This window comes from Solanum lycopersicum, chromosome 9 (genome assembly GCF_036512215.1).
Source record: "Solanum lycopersicum chromosome 9, SLM_r2.1".
In the NCBI taxonomy this organism is placed as follows: Eukaryota; Viridiplantae; Streptophyta; class Magnoliopsida; order Solanales; family Solanaceae; genus Solanum; species Solanum lycopersicum.
The window spans coordinates 62,832,268-62,853,533 of record NC_090808.1 but is presented as its reverse complement, the minus strand read 5'-3'; the positions used below and the strand labels follow the sequence as shown (position 1 = coordinate 62,853,533).

At 32.6% G+C, this 21,266-nt stretch overlaps 3 protein-coding genes across 7 annotated transcripts; all 3 read left to right on the top strand.

Annotated features, from left to right (window-relative positions):
• Nucleotides 1–1,028: 1,028 nt before the first annotated feature.
• On the top strand, nt 1,029–6,460 carry LOC101245201 (large ribosomal subunit protein uL14). 4 transcript variants are annotated; one of them, XM_019215688.3, is made up of 6 exons: nt 1,029–1,149; nt 1,943–1,986; nt 4,761–4,807; nt 4,887–5,171; nt 6,056–6,097; nt 6,218–6,460. In XM_019215688.3, exons 3-6 carry the CDS (start codon nt 4,795–4,797, stop codon nt 6,298–6,300), a joined length of 423 nt encoding a protein of 140 aa, XP_019071233.1. In that variant the 5' UTR covers nt 1,029–1,149; nt 1,943–1,986; nt 4,761–4,794; the 3' UTR covers nt 6,301–6,460. The 4 variants fall into 4 exon arrangements, with proteins under 4 accessions (XP_019071233.1, XP_010326636.1, XP_069144893.1 ...); XM_010328334.4 differs by having other exon boundaries at nt 4,742–4,807; XM_069288792.1 differs by having other exon boundaries at nt 1,148–1,232.
• Nucleotides 6,461–7,166: 706 nt separating this feature from the next.
• On the top strand, nt 7,167–15,179 carry LOC101265770 (uncharacterized). Of its 2 annotated transcripts, none has more exons than XM_010328336.4 (10): nt 7,167–7,453; nt 7,643–7,741; nt 7,900–8,372; nt 9,350–9,548; nt 11,007–11,162; nt 12,813–12,913; nt 13,043–13,111; nt 13,252–13,292; nt 14,008–14,110; nt 15,138–15,179. In XM_010328336.4, exons 1-9 carry the CDS (start codon nt 7,283–7,285, stop codon nt 14,076–14,078), a joined length of 1,380 nt encoding a protein of 459 aa, XP_010326638.1. In that variant the 5' UTR covers nt 7,167–7,282; the 3' UTR covers nt 14,079–14,110; nt 15,138–15,179. The 2 variants fall into 2 exon arrangements, with proteins under 2 accessions (XP_010326638.1, XP_069144888.1); XM_069288787.1 differs by having other exon boundaries at nt 15,135–15,179.
• Nucleotides 15,180–17,985: 2,806 nt separating this feature from the next.
• LOC138338126 (uncharacterized) lies at nt 17,986–19,108 on the top strand. Its single transcript, XM_069288791.1, has 3 exons — nt 17,986–18,147; nt 18,242–18,317; nt 18,405–19,108. Exons 1-3 carry the CDS (start codon nt 18,118–18,120, stop codon nt 18,941–18,943), a joined length of 645 nt encoding a protein of 214 aa, XP_069144892.1. The 5' UTR covers nt 17,986–18,117; the 3' UTR covers nt 18,944–19,108.
• The last annotated feature ends 2,158 nt before the right edge of the window (nt 19,109–21,266 follow it).

Sequence of the window (21,266 nt, the reverse complement as noted above, 5' to 3'; positions counted from 1 at the left end):
TACAAAAGAAGCGAGAAAGAGAGAAAGACAAAAGAAAACTGGGCAGGGGAATATCGTATTTGTATAATCATAAGTGTATGAGACGAAATATATGCATTTGTATTTGTATATACAATTTTTAGTCGCTTTATACAAACACAAACGTAATGTATACATTTGTATTTGTATAAAGTGAGAGAGACGAGTAAGAGTGGCAAACGAGATCTGGGAGAGGAGAGAGGGGAACAAAAATATATGTATATATACATTTTTCTTTCGCTTTATACAAATACAAACATACTTTTATTACATTTGTATTTGTATAAAAGTGAGAGAGGCGAACGTGATTCATCAGGAGAGAGGTGAAATAGTAACAGTTTGGTATGAGGTATAATTAAATCAAACTATATTTATAGCATTTAATGTGAACTAATAATTTGTTATTATATACAATTTTTCCTAAATAATCAAGGACGTCGTTTGATACAAGAAATATGAGATAATTATTTTAAGATAAAATGCAAGATTGATTTATCTTGTATTTAATCAGGAGTATTAATTAGTTTTAAAATCACTTATCCCACTACTTATAATATACGAGTCTTAAACCATGAAATAACCTTATCTATCTCTTTAAGCTTCGTTTACTATTAAAAATATCTTTTTATTATCAGAATTATTATGTGATACTCCTATATGTGAAACTTAAATAAAATAGGTAATGCTGAATTTATTGGTCCAATTAAATATCAGGTTCAACCTTTAAATGATTTGACTCTTATGAATCTATTCGTTTAAAATTGTTGGGGCTGAATTTTACGAGTGCATTATCTTATTTTACTCCTATATTAGAAAAGGCATAATCAACATGCTTGCTTCAACGGCTATTTTGGTCTTTACAAGGCATAATCAACATGCTTGCTTCAAGGGTTATTTTGGTCTTTACAATGCTTGATTCAAGGGTTATTTTGGTTTTTACAAGTATATGGTTAGCTGTCTTTTCTTTGTTAATCTATTTTGCCTTTTCATTTTCTTAGCTAACGTGTCTTCTTCTTACCTTTTCATTTTCTCAGCTAACGTGTCTTCTTCTGATAAAATGAATATGCATGTCTTCCTCCTCCTATGTCTTTTATTTGCACACGGAAATTCACTCTCTTCAGCCTTCTCCAGGTAATGTTTTACATGTCTCAATTAAGCTTTCTTTTTCCTTCATCTTCGTTTCAATCAATGTTCAAGTTTTAAATTTGATCTGGGTGTGTAAAATTTTCACTTAATTTTTCGTTTGAAATTGTTATTGATGTTGAATTATCCTTTTGGTTGGCTCATTCAGATTGATTTAGGTGGGTGAATATACCCAAATTTGATTTGGGTATGTGATTCTTGTTCCATGTTACAAAAATCACAATAATGTTAATCCATTTGGGCGTTTTTTGAATTCGTCTTTCAAATTTCTGGTTGTCTTCTTTTCTTTATGTATGAAAAACCTATATATTTTCACATGCAGTAACTTTTGATTTTCTTTTGTCAGATGTAGTGTTAGTTTGGTCTTCCACTCTGTTCATGTATGAAAAACCCATATATTTTCACATGCAGTAAATTTTGGTTGTATTTTAATCAGGATGTGTATTTTAATCAGGATGTGTTTGGGCTACAAAACTTTTCCTGATTATCTCCATTTTGGGTATAGAATTGGTAAATTTTACCAACCAAGGTGTACTTGCATCTACTGGCCATTTTGACTTTGAAATCTTCTTCCCGAAAGGTTATGGAAGGGTATCCTTGCCGAGTGTTAATAATAGGAGGGGTTATCTCTATGGGTGGGACATATTGATTCATCCTGATTCTTAGGACCCTTTTTTTGTTCTTTTTCCAAAATCTTTGTGCTGCAATTAATTTTTACTTTTAATTTATCCAAATCTACACTGTGTAAAACGTGTTCTTGTTCTTGAATTCATTGTTGCAGAGACCCTTTTAAGCCCAAAGGTCTTTCCTGATTTTTCGATAAAGGTATGAGCTCTTTCTTATTATGGTTTGAGTTCTTCATTTGACTTGATGTGGGGTTTAATTTCATACTGTTTTGTTCTGTGTAGTTGGTGAGTTGGTAATTTGTTTTGTTGGTTTAATATTGGGGTTACTTTGTTGATTATGGGTTTAAAGATTCAAACTTTGTGCTTTTTTGTTCTGTTTTAGGCTATTTTCATGTATTGTTTCTGCTTAGTTGAGCTGCTGTATGATTTTTTTTTTCGATCAATATTTTGCATTAATAGTAGTTTAAAAATTATACACTCATACTACCAAAACAATTGAACCGTTGAATCCAAAACAAATAATAATTGAGAAGTCAATACAGGAACAAAATACGCAGCAGAAGAGCTAGCTCAAAGAAAATAATTCAGCACCATAAACTAAAAAAAGATGATAAAAGCAGAACTATATTGACAGATTATGCTATGCACGAGTCCTTTATGAGGTAGTTTAGACGGTCTACTACATTCGAGTATTTTTCTGTTTATAGGAAGCGATTTGAAAGAGTTTGTACAGAGTGGTTGATAAACTTAGAAGTTACTGACATATGTCAATTACAAAAATCGACAAATGAGCCTTGTCTAAAGCTGCAACATTTGGCTATTGCGAAATGCAATGAATAATCTCACAGTTTCAACATCCCCAGTTATTCTTCAGGCTTGCTCTTTGATCTTTACTTGTAAGTCCTACAGGAGTAAATCCAGAAGTTATACACATTATCTTTTTCGAACCTCACCTGGTGGGATTACACGGGGTATGTTGTCGTTGTTGTCCTAATGACGTTGGCACCGAGACCTTGGAGTTTCATTTCCAAATTTTCATAACCCCTATCAGCATGGGAGGTTCCACTGATTTCAGTAATTCCTTTTGGAGTTTCATTTCCAAATTTTCATAACCCCTATCAGCATGAGAGGTTCCACTGATTTCAGTAATTCCTTCAGCAGACAGACTAGCCAAAACTAATGATATTTCCCCCTGCAAATCAGTTGCATTGGCCTGTGAACTGCGGAATGGACTAGTAGAAAATCCATAACAACATCAATACGCGATATAGTTTGTATAGAACATTAGGAAATCAAGCAAGAACTATAAACTTACCTTGCCTTTCCCTTCCCATAAACAGTTGCTCTGCTTCCAGAGACCTGAATATTAGCTTCAAATTTATGCAGCTCAGTTACTGCACAAAAGAAGATAATGAAACCTTTAAAAAAAACATCGAATACAATTATCTGTCGAAAAAATAGCAAACTGTTATGTAGGCATTCTGACCTGATATTCTTTAGCAATTATGTGAGACTTAGGATCCCTTAGTTTTGTTTGGGTGGTCCAAATTCTACTAAAAGAATTACCAATTTTTTGATTCTTTAGTGTGTAAAATGCCTACTGTTGCAGTATGCTTAAGTCTTTTTTGGCTTTTGAAGAATATGATACAGGGGTGACTATAATTGTAGATAGTATTCAATTTTGTTGCATGTTGCTAATATTTTTCTATAGTTATGTCAATAAGACTAAAGGACTTGTCCACTTCAATATAAATAATTCGCTTCCACAAATTATGTATGATATTTACTCTGTAATTTGTACACAAGGATAAAGGATAAGAAAAAAATTCTTTGAGCTACCTAGTATTAAACATAAACAAGTTGAGCCAAATATAGATCTTAAAATTAATTTAAGATTGTTTGTATCCATTTTGAATAAAAATAACAAGTTCAAGCAAATAAGACATTGTTGTCTTTTGGATCAACTTAGTGACAAAATGTGAAGCATCATAATTACTGGTACGAATAAATAATTATGAATTGTTCGAGTTAGCTGTGACAAATAATTAATGTTTAAGGACAATATAGATTGATAAATTAGCATAATCTATTTAATTAATCAAATAAAAAGGGAAATTTTTAAAGTGACTAGTTTAGACTTATTAGAAATTCATAGCAGATATAGTTTGTTAATAACAATTCATAGCTACATTTAAAAGGGAAGAAAAAAAGCAAGCAAGATTTGGAAGAGATAGGAGAGAGGTTGTATCAATATATACAATTGTTTTTGTATCAACAAATACAATTATATTAAATGAATACAATTGTATCAACGAATACAATTATATCAAGTTCTATCAACGAACATAACAACGACTTTCCTTGTGCATTCACTTTGTATCAATTATATTAAATTGTATACATTTGTATCGTACATTGTATACTCTTTCATGACACGATTGCTATAATAATGTACTTCTTCCTCGTTCAGCCATATTGAGAGTTTGAGTAAGAAATCGAAGATAAGAAATAAGAAAAAAAAAGGTCCCCACCATATCTCTCTTGTTTTGTATCAATTTTATCTCTAAAGATAAAACAAAAAGTGATATGAGATCAAAGGGGAGGAATGAAGTCGAGAAGCAAGCGAAAGAGGAGAGACATTAGAAAAGGAGAGGGCATAGAAGAGTGTCGAAGCAAGAGTTTAAGAGAGAGGAGATATTTTCTACAAAAACATAGTTGTTAGTTATGTAATATATAAAATACATAACACATATTTATCTTACGTATGTAATTTTTTCGAAAAAAAACTCGAAGCTCAGAACCAGATAGCAGGCCTAATGAATTGGGCCACATGACAGGCCCAGTGGGCCAAACGAGCATCAGTGTACTGGACTGGCTGCCATGGTTATCGAAGTAAAAAAACCCTAGTCAATTTTACAGATTTAGCTGTATATAAAACCCTAACGCCTCCGTAGCTTTAATTTTTCTCTTCAGATTTTTGGGATCGTGAAGAACAACACCGTCCGGGATGTCGAAACGAGGTATTACTTGATCTTATTCCACTTCTTTATCCGATTACATGTAATTATTTATTTGGATTTGATGTGTGAAACTTTTCAGGACGAGGAGGTTCCGCCGGGAACAAGTTCAGAATGTCACTGGGTCTGCCGGTGGCGGCGACGGTGAACTGCGCCGATAACACTGGTGCTAAGAACCTGTACATCATTTCCGTGAAAGGGATCAAGGGAAGGCTTAACAGGTTGCCTTCAGCTTGTGTTGGAGATATGGTGATGGCTACTGTGAAGAAGGGTAAGCCAGATCTCAGGAAGAAGGTTATGCCTGCTGTCATTGTTCGTCAACGCAAGCCATGGCGCCGAAAGGACGGTGTTTTCATGTACTTTGAAGGTATGTTTTAGAGTATCATTCTTCTTATTTTCTCTTGTGAAAAAATAGGCTGGAATATACTGGATAATATAGTATATACTAACTTAGTTTGGAATTGGTGTGGTAGATATCAAAATGCGGATTTGTAATGCTTTTTCTAGTTGTATTTAGCTGAATTTTGCTGTATCATATGCTGGTTTTGTTTGTTGTTATAGCTAATGAGGAATTCGAAGGGAGATTTTTATGTGTTACTGTTGAAGTTGCTAGTACAACAACATACCAATTTGAAATCCCGCAAGTGAGGGCTCCGAGTGAGTTGTGAGGAGGGTAGAATGTACGTAGATCCTGTTGCTCAAGTGCAACAAGACAATGGAGAGAATATAGCGAATAGCATGGAATATTACAGAAGTAGCCAAAACAACTATTAAATCATGTGATGATTGAAGCTAGAAGTCACTAGTATTATATACAAATAAGTAGCTATACCATGATGGATATGTAGACCTTGTTTTATTTCTCTTTATAATCAATTATTGCATTTTAATATTTGCTGTTTGCGTTGCTACATTGGACATTAGTTGCTAGTACCGTTTGATCCATCTTGAATCAGATCATTTAGTTGAATGGATATATAGAGGTCCGCGAGGTACTAATTGAATTAGTATTTAGGGATCTTTTCATGGGTCTGCTGTCATAGTTCCTTCTGTGTTGATATTGCTACTGCTGCTGCCCATTGTTGTGTTTGATAAATAGCTTATGGACTAATCTTATCATTTTATGCAGTCGCAGTTCTATCTCTTGTTTGTGAGATATGTTGTGTTTACATCATTATAACTGAATAGCCTACACGAAGTCAGTTTCTTCTGTGGCATTAGTCCTTATTCATATGTATTTTCGTTCTGCAGATAATGCTGGTGTGATTGTGAACCCCAAGGGAGAAATGAAAGGTAATTCAATCTACTTTTTGCTATTCTATTTGAAGTCACTATCCCCTTGACAAGATACAAATATATGAACCTGTATTACATTTTTCCTTAACCGTAGTCTTTTGATGTTATGCTTTGTAGGGTCTGCCATCACTGGCCCAATTGGTAAAGAATGTGCTGATCTATGGCCTAGGATTGCATCTGCTGCCAATGCTATTGTGTAGAAGAAGTAGGAGCTCCCCTAAGTAGTTTATGATTCTTGTTTTTTTTGGGTTGTCATTAAGTTTTCGGATATCTGAGGAACGGTTTTGTCTTGGTAAGAATTATTTGTTCAAAATTTTGGGATGATCATCAAATGATTGTTCGCATTTCCATGGTTTTGAATATGCTTTTATCCAAGTGTATGCAAAAGTTTTGATAATAATCGACAAACTTAAAATATTCTAAAATCATATACAAATTTGATTCACCCTAGTTTCACTTGTACGGCAAATTTGAGACACATGACGTACACTAAGAAACTAACAATCTTGCTATAATGTCTTCACAAATATAGTAAGTATTTCTTTTTTAAAAAAGACATTCCTATAAAAGAAAAATTAATTTATATATAGAATTATAGAAATATCAATTGATATTACTTTCCCTTTTTTTGGATGGTTGTTGTGTGTTTGTTTCAAAATTATTGTATCGTATTGATTTAAATGAATATAATGTCATAATAAGAGTAATAAAATGAGAAGAAAATATTAACATAAAGATGTAATCATGCCAAATCAATCATGATCCTTTTCGTTGTTATCTAACGATGAATTTAAGCGATATGATATAATAAAATTTAAATAATAATTAAAACAAAACATTATATTTAAACTAATAATACATTACAATTCAACACAATACTCCCACCATTTCATATTGATTGAATTTTGAGATATTTTTCTTTTTTAAATTAACTTAATTGTTCAGTTTTCAAGATTACTTTTAGAGTATTCTTTCAATTTTTACCCTTCATTTAGATTTTTATATGTGATGACTTTAATAAATTTTACAAGAATTAATAAGGGGTAAAACTTTTAAACTGTGTTCATTTTATATCTTAATCTATTTTTTTTTTATTTATTTAAAGGAACTAATATTAGATTTTATTTTAGACAAAAGAAAAAATAATTTCCTCAAGGCGGGAAAATCATAGTGTGGTGGAAGATGGCGGGTTGGTCATACCCAGATGCTTCTCTGGAAGATTTGGTGAAAATGGTGAAAGGGTTCATAGATATGGCCATTCTCTCTTCTGGCTATCAATCATCTGGTCGTCTTGCTCACTGGGATTCACATAACATCAAAAATGCGCTTCAATGGGCTCTCTTTCTCCAGAATGTCAGTAACTCTTCCCTGTTTTGTTCTTTTCTAATATAACTGTTCAATTGAAGTTAGGGTTTGGGAAAGAACTGGGAGACAGTTCGTCACTTGCAGTTTTTTTTACATGAAAATTATAAATGTGTTTTTTGATACTAAACGATTACTTAATTTTGCTTCTTTACTTGCTGATTTTGCCTTTGTGTACAGGTGATGAGGGACTTAAGTAGCTCAGATGACTATAAAAACTCTTTGGAGGAGCTTGATGCAGCTTTATGTGAAATAAACTCTAATCCATATCTCCCTCAGGTAGTGGATTTGTTGTTACATGCCCTGATATATTATATATTAGCTTGTTTTTTTATGCTTTCTGTATTTCTATCTTGTACCTGTTTCTATTGTTTCCTATTGCAATTTGAATAATTCTGAAAAGAAGGATGGCTGCCTTCTGTTAATATTTTAAACAGGGTCTAGCCCATATTTCTTCCAAGGAACTTAGCAAAGCGAGTGAATTTATGCTAGAACATCTCATCAGTGTCTTTCCACTGAGAGATGAACACTTGAAAGCTTTACTTAATGCAAGTGTTGAGATGGATTATCACATGCACCAGAAGGCAGATAGTAGATCTATCAATGACATTTTCGAAAACTTGATGTGTAGTACATCTAAAAACGCTATTCCTAATGAGAAAAAGTTTCCAAGGGAGGAATCTCTAAACTCATTGCCAAATTCTTCTCCAAGTGAACAAGCTGATGATTCAATCAGATGTGAGTTTTCTCTCTTCACTGCACAAGCGCTTGAAACGAGGCAACTATCTGTTTCATTGATATCTGCTGCAGAGACAGGGTTGAACATTTTGTCTAGTGGCTTAAGAGATCTGTATGTGAGGGAGGATGGCAATGCTTTAGATGTAAAAATGATGCAGACAACAAATTTCATGTAAGTGATGTAGACACTCTGTCAATTTAACAAACACGAAGGCCATTTTCTGCATGTAGTGTATCAGCTTTATGAACTCACTTATATGAAAAGAAAAAAGTTTAGCAGCTTTATGAATTACATTAGCATATGCGTCTTCCAAAATAACTTAATCGCCAAACATTGTAGCTTCTTCTTCATCATGACATGCACTGGAGTAGTTTCTAATTTTGTTGAGCATGTGTTATTTGGAAATTTCACGTAAACAATGCAGACAATTTGTCTATTAAACTTACATAAAGACCGTTTTCAGGTTGGCATTTTGTGTGTCAGCTTCATGAATTGTATAATGTGTCTTTTCTAAGAAATTAAAAGCAGAATGTTTGAGCTTCTTCTGCATCATGGCAAGGGTTGAAGTAGTTTCTTATCTTGTTTTTCTGTTTTTTTTTGGGGTTTCTTTTCTAAAATATAACAATTTTCAAACGTCAAAGCCTATAAAGTAACATAAGAAATCATTCTGCACCTTATCACTTGTAATGAAAACGAGTATGTTGCTTGCATTGTATAAACAATTTGAATCCCATAAGAGGAAGATCACCATAGCACTTCTGACCGTCATGGCCAAAAGATACTTATTGATTAATTCACTGGCATCTGCATTCACTACTATCTGCAGTACCTTTGGAATAGTAACTCGTAAATGGTGATTTAAATTCAGTAAGCTCTCCATCAATATTTCATGACTTCTAACATGATCTCATTCTAATGCTTCTTCTCTATAATTGGATGGAGAGGCTTAAGCTAAAACCTCCTAAGCTGTAATTAGAGTGCAGAAGTATCTAATAAGCTTGATTACTGTCGTTTTGACTGAATATGATATCTTCTATTGATCATGCATACATGTTTTTTTACTTTGTTCTTACGTGAATAGTTAAGTATATACACACATCATTTGTAGTGCAACAGAAAATAAAGTCAATTCTTGTTAATGCCCCAAGGACTGAAGAAAGACCAATTGATTCTGCTGTCTGGAATTCTTGGAAATCAAGAAGCCTCTCATATTTTCTAGACAAGAGAACTATTAGACTGGTCTCAGGTGCCAGCCTGCTGTTTTCTGCCCCTAAGAGCCAATGGATTCAAGTGTTTCAGAGGATGGATATATCATCTCAACTTGAAGAGAGTTTGTGTGAAATAGTTGTAAGTCAATTCATCTATCTTTTCAAAGATTCTCTCCTTCAAATCTTCTGTTTTGAAAATGTTTTTATTTTGTTTCCTTGACGGTGTCCGGGCAGCTTGCTCACCTTGACTATTTCATCCGGCACCTGCTACCTCCCACTAACAGGAGGATATTCAAACAATCTAACGGGAATGCATTTTTTTTATTTTTCTAGTTAGAATGGATTGGTCGCATTTAATAAATCAATAATTGTTATGTCTGACTCGCAATTCACTCGGTTTTTGGGTCATAATCATTATATAGGAGAGACTTAGCAGCTACTGAAGATAAAACCTGTTTATTCATTTAAGCCTTAGACATGAGACAAAAAATGGGAGGTGTTTATCATAAATTAGAGAATATTGGTAAGTTCTAATTGCCACCATCAAGCTCTAGGCTTTCTTTTAACATTTGCAAATACTTGAACAACTGAGTGATTATTTTTCACTCTGTTTCTACTTGTATGATGGTGTTCGATTGGACATGGAATTTGAGATACTAATTCAACATGTGTATTGTACTAGTGGTAGTTGGAAAATATATTAATGATGATTGAAAAGTTATTTGAATAAAGGAAACATTAACATCAGGATTTTAAATCTGCAGAGTTAAATGAATTTAAATTGTTGAAAGTTGTGACGGTACATAGAACAATATTATTAATGGAATGGTATTAAACTGTTTGAGACATTCCAAAACAAAATGAGTGTTAAATAAATTGAGATGAAGGGAGTAATTGTTCTAGGTCTTTTTCTGTTTGTTCTTTTCTCGGTTCATAAGTTATTCTATACCTAAAATACATGGTGGGAAATTATTTCAAAGATTACAAGTTCTTACATAATAGAAAAAAAGTATTAATGTAAGTGGTACTAACTAGTTGGTACTGTTTGTTGGGAAGTTTTTTTAGTAATTTGGTTAGAGACTTGCATGCTGGTGTAGGGATCATGGAGAGATTGTAGAATCTCAATTTGCATCAAAAGACAAATTAGCTAAGAGTGGAGTTAACTGGGGCCAACTAGAAGGGAGTAGATAAACAAAATCCGAACTGATTTGGGATCGCAGCGTAATTAATTGATAAGGTATTTTAAACTGTAGGGCTACACCACAATTACCCTGATGCAGATGACTGAAGTTGCATCAGTTCGTTTTGTACTTCTGTTCGTTTCAAGAATATGCACGTACATTTGTTATTCAAGCTCTGTTCTGTAAAAAACTTAACGTGGTTCATGTGATTGTTTTCTTTGATATCTAAAAAATAAGCTATTCCAATTGAATTGTAACACTAATTGCTGTTGCAAATTTTATCTAAAGGTAATTAAATTGATTGGTTGGGCTATTCAGAGTATGGGATTTTCTTGATATGCAGCTTGATCTTCTTTGAGAGAAGTAATTGTACTAATATGTGACTAGTTTTCCTTGTTAAAACCAAACTTCTGCAGGAGCTCGGGTTACTAGCATGTGTAGTGGATAGATGGACTTTTCTGATTGACCGTTTGATGTTGACCTCTTATGAGTTTGTCACCACTTCGAGGCTATACAATGAGGTGCATAACTTGGTCCAGAGAGGTTGTAGAGAGGAAACCATCAACTCAAAGGTAATTATTTTTGTGAAATGAAATCCCTTCATTGTCTAGTATGAAGAGCTGCACGTCAAGCCTATGAAAATAAAATTGCATCGGTATAACTGAAATTGATAGTATTATTTGTTCGTCATACGTGGATTACATGTCTGTATGGATCTAATAATCTAGATAGAGGTTAGATCGTTTTTTCACAATAGTTTATTTTGTTTGTTAGATTATCCCACATTGGATCAGGAGCCTAGGAGCAATGGTGAAATTGTCTCAATGTGACCTATAAGTCACGGATTCAAACTTGGCTTGCCTTTTAGATTATCCCACATTGCTTTAGGAAATATGTTGTTTCCTTATATGGTTTTAGCCAATCATCACCTCATGAACTAGGGTTTAGGATTGAGTTAGGCTCAAACTCTATTTTCCTTACATGGTATTAATGCCATACCCATTCCTATTTCTTGATTTACCCAATGTTGGGTTTGTTTGTCATATTCTCCCCACTCTAGATGTTCATTCCTAGTCGGGGGTGTTACACACATTGGTTGAGGAAATGAGTTGTTGTTTCCTAAATGGTCTTGGGTAATCCTCACCTCGTTAGCTAGCTTTTGAGGTTGAGGTAGGTTGAAGGTCCATTTTCTTTACATTGTCTACAACAACATATCCAATGTAGTCCCACAAAATTGGGTCGTAGAGGGTAGAGTGCACATAGACCTTACCCCTACCTCAGAGATATAGTGACTGTTTCTGGTAAACCCTTGGCTCAAGGAAAAATAGTCCAAAGCAGTCACAAAAAAAATAATATAGTGAAAGTAAAAGAAGCAACAAATAATAGAAAATCGACAGATAGTAACAACAAGATAAACTACAAGAAAAAAGTGATCGTAACAGAAGTTGAACGACAAGAAACTAAAAGAGCAATGCTACGACTCTAATATGAACGGATAGCAAGGCAACACACTGTGACCTACTAACCTTCTACCCAATCCGTGTCCTCTTCACCCTCCTATCTAGGCCATGTCCTTGGTAAGTATGAAAACTGTGCCATGTCCTTTATTTACATTGTCTATAACCTGAACTGTTTTCTTGTTACTTCTTAGTGTACATAAATAACTATGGCAGGAAAACAAAGTGTATCGTACGGACATGATTGTGTTAATTTAGAAGACATAAAATTCATTTGAGAATGAAATTGTAAAGTCTAATTTATACTGTGCAAAAAAGCAAATCTATGATGTATCCAACTATACTTGAACAATCATTGTGTACACACCAAGTTGAGGTTTACTTGTTTGTCGTGCTCGTCTTCAAGTGACACATTACCTGATAGATGAACATTGTACCTCTTTAAGTCACTTTTTCAGCAAAGTTTTTATATCCTTTATATTTTAAGTTTTCTTATATATATCCTGCGGATACTATAACCTGTACAAGTAGCATCTGCAAAATTCCAAAACCAGGCCAGTATGTGAGCATTCACCTCAAGATGTTCAACTTGTTGCTCTAACATGCACCATATCTAAATTTCACTCTTGTGTTAAACCCTAAGGAAAGTAAGCATTTCGTCCAGTTTGCATTCATTGTCAATTTCCACGTTATGAACATTCTTATATTTTTGTTCTCCTTGTGGATGGTTTATATTCCTTTTTTTTTCTCTTTTTGTTGTAATAGGAAAAAGGAATTATTGAGTACCTTGAAGTTTTCTTACACAATCGGCTATATCTCTTGTGGGAACTATCTCCAGTCCTAGCAGCATTTGCAATTCCTTCCTGGTATAGATTCATATCCTGTTGTCTGTTGAGATTTCTCACAGAGAAGTGATCAATCCTTTTACACCAGTCAGCTTACTGACTTTATATTTTTTGGAGTTTATCAATGAATAGCTGGTTTAATTAATGTAGGTCAAATTTGTTCAGAAAATATCTGACAGAGCTTGACAGTCAAGTTACAGGAGACTTTTCATTTACTAGGTACACTTTCATGTCACATGCTTCTGTTGGTTATAATGATCAGCCTTTCCAATATTGAATTTCTTATACTTCAGCTTCTTATCTTGGCGAAGAGCTTTATTCTGCTGATTATTCTACCTTGCCTCTTTTCTTTTATGCAGATCCGATAGTAGTACTAAGGAAAGGAGGAAGTATAGTGAATGTGGGTTTGCTATGATTTCTCTCTCTCATTCTGTACTAATGTTATGTATACATTGATTGACTATGACCATATCCTTGAAAACTATGAACTGAAATGTTTCACAGACTATTTTATCTACTTCTCGAAGGCCTTTCTGCATAGCATTTAGTTAATGTCTTCCATGAAGCCAGGAATTTTTACTAAGTTCAAATTTTATTAGTAGACCTGAGGGAACAATTTCTATTATTTCTGAAACGAACTCTGGAAGGATTGGAAATCAATTTTTTCTTGTTGTAGTTTACTTAAGTAGATAAAAGTCTTCAGGCATAAATAACCTTTCCTGTTTCAGTTACACCTAGATGTAGGTAACATAACTTACCTTCTAGGTCTGAGAAATCTCAGTTGTTTTCTGCCATTAGGATAAAATTAATACCCTTATCAAATACTGGTTAAAAGCTGGACCTATCAGCAGCTCTATATTAAGGCTTATTTGTCTGTGACATCATTTAATATGAGGTCACTAAGTGAAAGAATCTTTCTGGTGGACTACTCGATGATACCTTTCCGGGCACTATAATTTCTCTATGGATATATGGGTTTTCAGAGACCATGTAATGAAATTTGGTTGTTTCTGCTATTTGTCTTCTCATTAGGTTATTCATGTTAGCCTGAACATCTCTTCTGTTTGGAGTATACTACGTACTCCCAGAGCCTGATTTATGTTCAACACTTGCAGGTGATGTTGCTGAGAGAATTTGGTGCCTTCATGTTTGTCATGTTGGTGGTTCTGATGTAGAATCTAGTTGAACTTGACAATATTTTTCTTGAAGGCATAACTGGTAAGCCTTGCTTTCTTAAATGTATTTATTGTGACTATAAGTTTTTTTGCATTGTTTGGAAAATAGCCAAAACATTCTCGCCATAGAGTTTCAACTATTGGTAAGGCGGTGATCAAAGCTGTGAAAGAACTTGGATGGCATGTAGACCTTAGTCATGATAAAACTTAACTAGAAAGTATTTCTATTGTTTCTTGCTGTGCTTGCTTAAGATGGAATGCAAAAGCGACAAGAGAAAACCGTCCCTTGTCCAATAGGTGACCACTCACTTCATGTTGACTGTTGACTCCTTGAAGTAGGATCATCTTTATTATATTAGAAAGTAAAAGGTTCAAGTTGGCTCTCTTCTTCATTCATAGGTCTCACTTTTTCTAATATATTATATCTTTATCTTATTCCAGTTAAAGAACAAAGAAAAGAATAAGAAAAAGGTCAATAAAGCAATAAAGGAAAGCTAAAATAGCGATATAAGTGGATAACAAAGAGAGATGCTGAGGCATTCTATGACACACGTATCCCCTTTTGATCCTTTTTTTTCTATTACTTGTTTAAATATTAGTCCTTCCAATCCAACGATCTATAGTGAAAGAGTTGGCGGAGAGAACTTTTTTATCTTTTTTGCATAGGAGCTGAAGGGAGCCTTCCTTTGACATCATTACAAGCTCCTGTCATAACGATTTTAGATAAAGAAAATGGGATTGTGTTGGTAAGATTCTATCTAATCCTTAATTAGTGCCTTAACTACATCAATAGGAAGAGCTTTTTGTTCTCTTTGAAGTTTGGACGGTCAGGCCCTACAAGAAACAACACACAGCTGTCGCGTTTGGTATGAGAGAGAACCACCTCCACTCACTGCATATATGAAAAGGACATCCAATATAAACGAAGCTGATGCCTACAGATGGAATATATACACTTGAAAAGCACATACATTTTATATTCCTCTTTACACATTCCATTAAACTTGTAATTTTTCGAAGTCCCCTAAAACCAACAGATATCTAAGTACTTTGTTATGTTTGGTAAGCAGGGTAGGGTGTAGGTCAAAAATCTTGATGATGAGAAGTTCAAAGATGATCCAGATGTTGAAGTGGCACGGACGTAGAGTTGCACACAGCAGCTCTGATGTTAGTCTTGAAAGAAGAACACCTGTGAATTGTTTCAAAGGACTTCACATTGCTAGGAAGTTGTATTGGAGGTTAAAGTCACAGTGGAGGCAACTTCTTTCGTGGCACAGAAGTTCTGTTCGATTTAGCTATGATGCTTACAGCTACTCTCAGAATTTCGATGATGGATGCTCCCAGGAACATCGTTCGCCTTTAGCTCCTCGGTAAATTTTCATTTCTCAGGAGTTCATCAGTACAACAATTAGCAAGTTGAGTAGAGAATTTGGTCATGTTTCTATTACAATGCAGTTTTACTTGCAACATATTGTTCTGAATTATTCACATTCCCAGGTTATTAAGTGTGTGTATATATATAAGTGGATGAACTTTATTAGAAGAAAATTCTGCAAGAAGTTTGATAATGGTAATGAGTACAATTTCTCCATTAAAGCATATAGTATATTATAATGTTTGGTTTGATGAACTTTAGCAAAAGAAAATAATAGGTGTATGGATAGCAAATGTGGGCCTCAAGTCTATCTAGTATAACTTCTTTTCAAGGCTACAATTAATGGGATTATTGATGGAATAATAAACAGTTGAACACCCTTAAGATTGATTTTGGGTCATTTTTATCTTACCAGTAACTTCAGAAAATGAGATAAGATTGATATGTTACTCTTAAATGTTTGAATAATTTTAATTCTATGCTATGTTGATATTGATGCAACTAATTAAATTGATTTTTATAAAAGCTATTGGGGGAAAGAATAAATAAATTAGAACTATTCCAATAAATAATGATATGGCAAAAAATGAGTCACTCAAATAATCTATGATTATAATGGATACTGAATGATTAAAGTGAAAAAGTAGTGTACGTGTCACATGAAGCTGCTATTTTGAAAAAAAGAAAGAAGAAAAAAACAGAGAAAAATCTATCCACGGCACTTGTGATGCATCAATAATGCTCTTGCACTTTTGCTAATATGGTAACGGATAATTAATTTCGAAATTAAATTTAGGATAAATTTATTTTTATAGTAATTGAAATAATTTATTTTGATATTGTTATGTTATTTTCATTTCATATAGAAAATGGGATAACAATTTAAGAACAATTATTGTTATATATATATCATAATTATAATAAATTATCGAGTTAAAATGTCAAAATTTCATTTTTTATAAGGAGATTTAATTTTGTTGTGGTATGAATTATAATCTATTGATCCAATAATATATCTCTTGACTTGTTTCCATCAAGCGTCCAACTACGTCCGGTAAATACGTTTTGAGACAACTCGTCGAAGATAACAATTATGGTTAGAGGAGTTACAAAAGATTATGCCATCACTTTCTCCACTTTAAGCCTACTAATTAATATTTAAATTTCTATTATTAAAATGCAAAATATCATTAATAATATCTCTAACACAACTTATTTCCAATCAAACAACAATATCCTTCTTTCCCTCGACACGACTAATAAAATTTCAAAATTGTTAGGTATCTATTTAGTCTATGGTGGTTCTCATATCCACTCTTTTATTCAAGAAACATTGATTATATAATCCGTTATTTATGTTATAATATTTGTTATATAATTTTTCATGAGAGATTAGTAAAAGAACAAGCAAGATCTATAAATAAAAAGATATTAGGTGATATAGGGCAGAAAAGGAACACATATTTTCCTGTTTTATTGCCCTATAACTAGTTCAATCTACAATTAGGTTAATTGTTTTCATTTTCTACGAGTAGAAATTGTCGATTTTGAAATTATTCTACCTATCTACGGGTTCGATCGAGTTCAATAGATTTTGCTCATATAATATGTATATATGTATACAAATTAAATTTAGAGCTCGATTATTATTACTTACAAATGTCAGACATCATAAAATTGAAATCCCAACTCCGTCTTCTGACTATAATGATATACTTTTTCCAACGAAACAAAACAAAATAATATTCTTTATATTATTAGTATAACTTAACCTTTTATAATATTTTCGTTACCATCTCAATCATATGGTAATGTTAAGTATAAAGATTTACCTATAATATAATTACCATGAAAATCGAGCCAAAGATATGGAAGAGGAACAAAAAGGAAACAAATATATATTTTTTCTTATTCTAAAGCCAACAATATATGGAAAACATTACTTAGTAGACAAAAATAATATAATTAAGATCTTCTATTAATTAGAGCCACCTTATTTATGCTCTTATAATACTTTGCTCAAACAAAACAATTAATCTCAGTTAGAAGGTAATTAATCTTACTTTGCTTACATCTTTGCATTTCTACGAGTTAGTGATCTACAAAAATATTTCTTCTGAGTTAAGAGTCTACTATAATCAGATTGATTATCTATCTCAAAGGTAAAAATATATAATTTGCGTACATTTTATTGTTTATTAAATCTCCTATGAGATTTCGTGGAGTATGTTATTATTGTTCTATATATTATAGTTCAAAACTATGCTATTTTCGTCAATCTATGTTCTTCTTTATTGGTTATTGTTTCTTATTGATAAATTTTTCGTTTGATGATATTCAATAAAATATTATGGTGTTTTTAGCTTGGCATGTCTCTTAAAAACTTATATTACTTTGTAGGAATGAGTCGTTTCTTTGAGGGGTGTACGATAACTTAAATAAAATCACTTATTTTGAAATGAAGGAATAGTAGTTATTATAGGTAGCTTCTTATGTAACTTTATTTAAATACTAAAATTTTATTTCTACAAAATTGAAAAATCTACCTTTTTGATTTCATTTTTTTGAATGTTTGCTACCTATAATTTATACCATACTGTATTGTATTGTACTGTTTTATCGAATTCGAATGAAGATTGAAAAACATACTTCAAACTTCGCAGCTAATTCAACAAATGAATATGGAAGAGTACTCTTCATTCATGGTAAACTTTGTACCTTAATTTTCTCATAAATATCGTATTATATTGTGTTATATGAAATTCACATGTGATTGATTTGTTTCTATCTTTTACGCAGACATGTATTCTAAGGATTAATATCAACGCTGATAGATGGCAAAGGACTATTGCCAAGGTGTTGAAAAACGTAGACGGTATTTCTTCAATACTTTTTAAGTATCTTTTTAATCATCGATATATATAAGTTAAATTCGTCTAAATTGAGATTATTCTCTGAACAGTGACAAATTTTAGAATGAACACAGATGGGACAATGGAGTTATCTGGAAGTGTGTATCCAGATAAATTCTTGAAAATACTAAAAAAAGCAAGGAATAAAGCAGAGTTATGTCATTTGCAATTTGGACAGTGTTCAACTAACTTGTTTTTACCTTCAAGGCCAATTGATTATAGCATTGGTAGTAATAAATTTGGAGTACCAAATAACATGTTGCTTTCTAGTTTTGTTGGACAAATGGAAGATAATCAGACAGGTTATTACGGTGGAAGAGATGGTAGATTTTTGCATTACGGTGATAAACCTTCACAATCAAAAAGTGAAAAGTCTGACGACCACGACCACAAACACAACCATAACCACGTCCACGGACATGATCATAACCACGTTCACGGACATGATAATCACAAGGACAGGAAATTAGAGCATGCTGCAGGGTGTATCAATGCTACAACTCAAAGGACAAAACTGCAACTTGATTCTGAGAAAGGGAAAGTAGAGACACTAAAGAGTCAAGGAGTTAATAGTTGCTGTTTGATGTGATAATTAATCTATATACATTTAGGAAATTAAATTATTTACTATATGCTCTAGGTTTAGTATATTTTTTTTGTGCTCATTTTAGGATTTCTCTTTTTGGAACATATCAAATATATGTTGGGAGTTATAATTATTAATTAATTCTACCTTAATTTATATTACTACAAATTAGTAGTTTTGGTCTTAAAACTTTTGAACTCACAATCTAAGGATAGGAAGTAAGGGGTGTTTACTCGCTTACCATCCAAGCAACTATCTCTCGTCAAATTCGACTTGATTTGTTGAAAGAAATCAGACAACCATTTGATCAATGCCTTAGCTTCCTCAGAAGTTGGCTTAACCAAATGAAAAACATGTTCTTCCCCTTCTGTTTCCTTAATTTCAACTTCCATCCACATTTCTTCATGGCTTCATAGTATGTCCAACCTCTGTCTTTTTCCTCCAGTACTTATCAAAATCTTCGAGCAAACAAGCTTCGATAGTAAACTTGGATGTACTGCTGGATTAAATCGCGGATCATCAGTTCTAGGATTTTCCGCACAAATTGGATCTGGCTCATTGCTCCTGAAATAAGGATGAACTAACACCATTTCCAACAAGGTTTATACTATCTCCGAGTTTATATTCATCTACACTTTCTCGCATCATCATGTTATGAGCAATATTGGCTCCTGCACTATCACCTGAAGTGACAAAAATCAAATACATTTTTCAGTAAAACAAAATTATTGCATCAAAACAAGTCGAAACAGGTAAACCTGATTGATCAAAATGCATAAAATTTACATTCAAACTTAAACTGTTAGACTCTCGAAATTCTAACTATACGGCATGAAATTGTGATAAGGGAAGTATTAGTTTTCATATTTTTGTTCCAAAGGCATAAAAAATTATGAAGATTGAATCAATTTGGGTGGATTGTAACTCAGTTCTAAAAGTTAGCTAATGATGAAACATTTGATCAAGTTTATATAAGCAAACTACCTGTTTATAACCCGACTCTGATACCATGATGTGATATGACAAGTAGATCTAATTCAATTCGAAAAACTAATTTATAAGATCGAAGAGAATTGCCCAAATCTATATGAACAAACTACTCTAATAATTGATCTGACCCATATTCAATTCAACCCAATATACCTGACAAGAAAACTCGTGAGAAGTCCGCATGGCTTTTCAACCCAGGTAAGGGATATTCGGTATAAAGAAAAATATTTTTTTAAACAATATGGAGTTTATTGTTTTGGGCATAATACATAAATATGACTCTTAACTTGGCGTCAATTAACAATTATGATTCTTAACTTTGGACGTACACATGTAGACACTTAAACTTATATAAAATCGAACAAATAGACACACATGACATGATACACGTAGAACACAAATTTTCCATAAAAGGTTCCATGTAAGATAAATTTGTCAATTGTTTAATTTTGTACAAATTTAAGTGTCTTCTTGTACATATTTAAAGTTAAGGATCATAGTTGTCACCTGACACTAAATTAATAATTAGATTTATGTATAATGTCTTCTTTTTTTTTATATGAGAGAAGGTAGGAGGATAAAATCAGTGTCTAATTGGGATACAATGAATTTACATATAATAAAATAAAATATAATTAATATCTAAAATAAATATTATATTTAAACATCATCCAAACAAGTCCTAGTAATCATCAAAAGATAATAAAGGCAATTGTAGCCTTTTGTTAGTTAACCTGACCCTATGGGTAGCTTTAAAAAAAAAAAGGTAAAAAGAGCCTTAAATATTTATCCAAGAGTTAATGGACAAGTTAAATTATTTATTCATTGAGTGTTGCACTCAATTAATAAGAAGGATAGGATATAATTGATTTTGAGATTAATTTTAAAATAAATATATTTCTTATTTGATTGGAATGAAATTACAAGATAAGGTTTTTGAAATTAATTATTTGAGAATTGTACTATTGTATTTTTATCCTACATTGAGAGAGAAGTAACAATTTGAGATAATTAATTACAAGATAATTTATTCTCAAGTAAGTGAGCCAAGCTACAAGCCTACTAGTAGGTTTAGTTGCCTAACCTATTGAATTTAGTTCACCACTACTCTCAAACCAACAATACATGTAACGTTTTCTTTGAACTTAAAAGACATAATACATAAACATATCATTTGATTTGATCCCAATTGACATCTATATTCTTAAACTTTGCTTGCACGCATGAAATAAACACATAAATATATATAAATTGAGTTGAACAAGTAGACATGCACGTTCGACATTGTATAATTAACGTAGGACATCACACGCAAGTCTGGCATGTACTCTCGGGA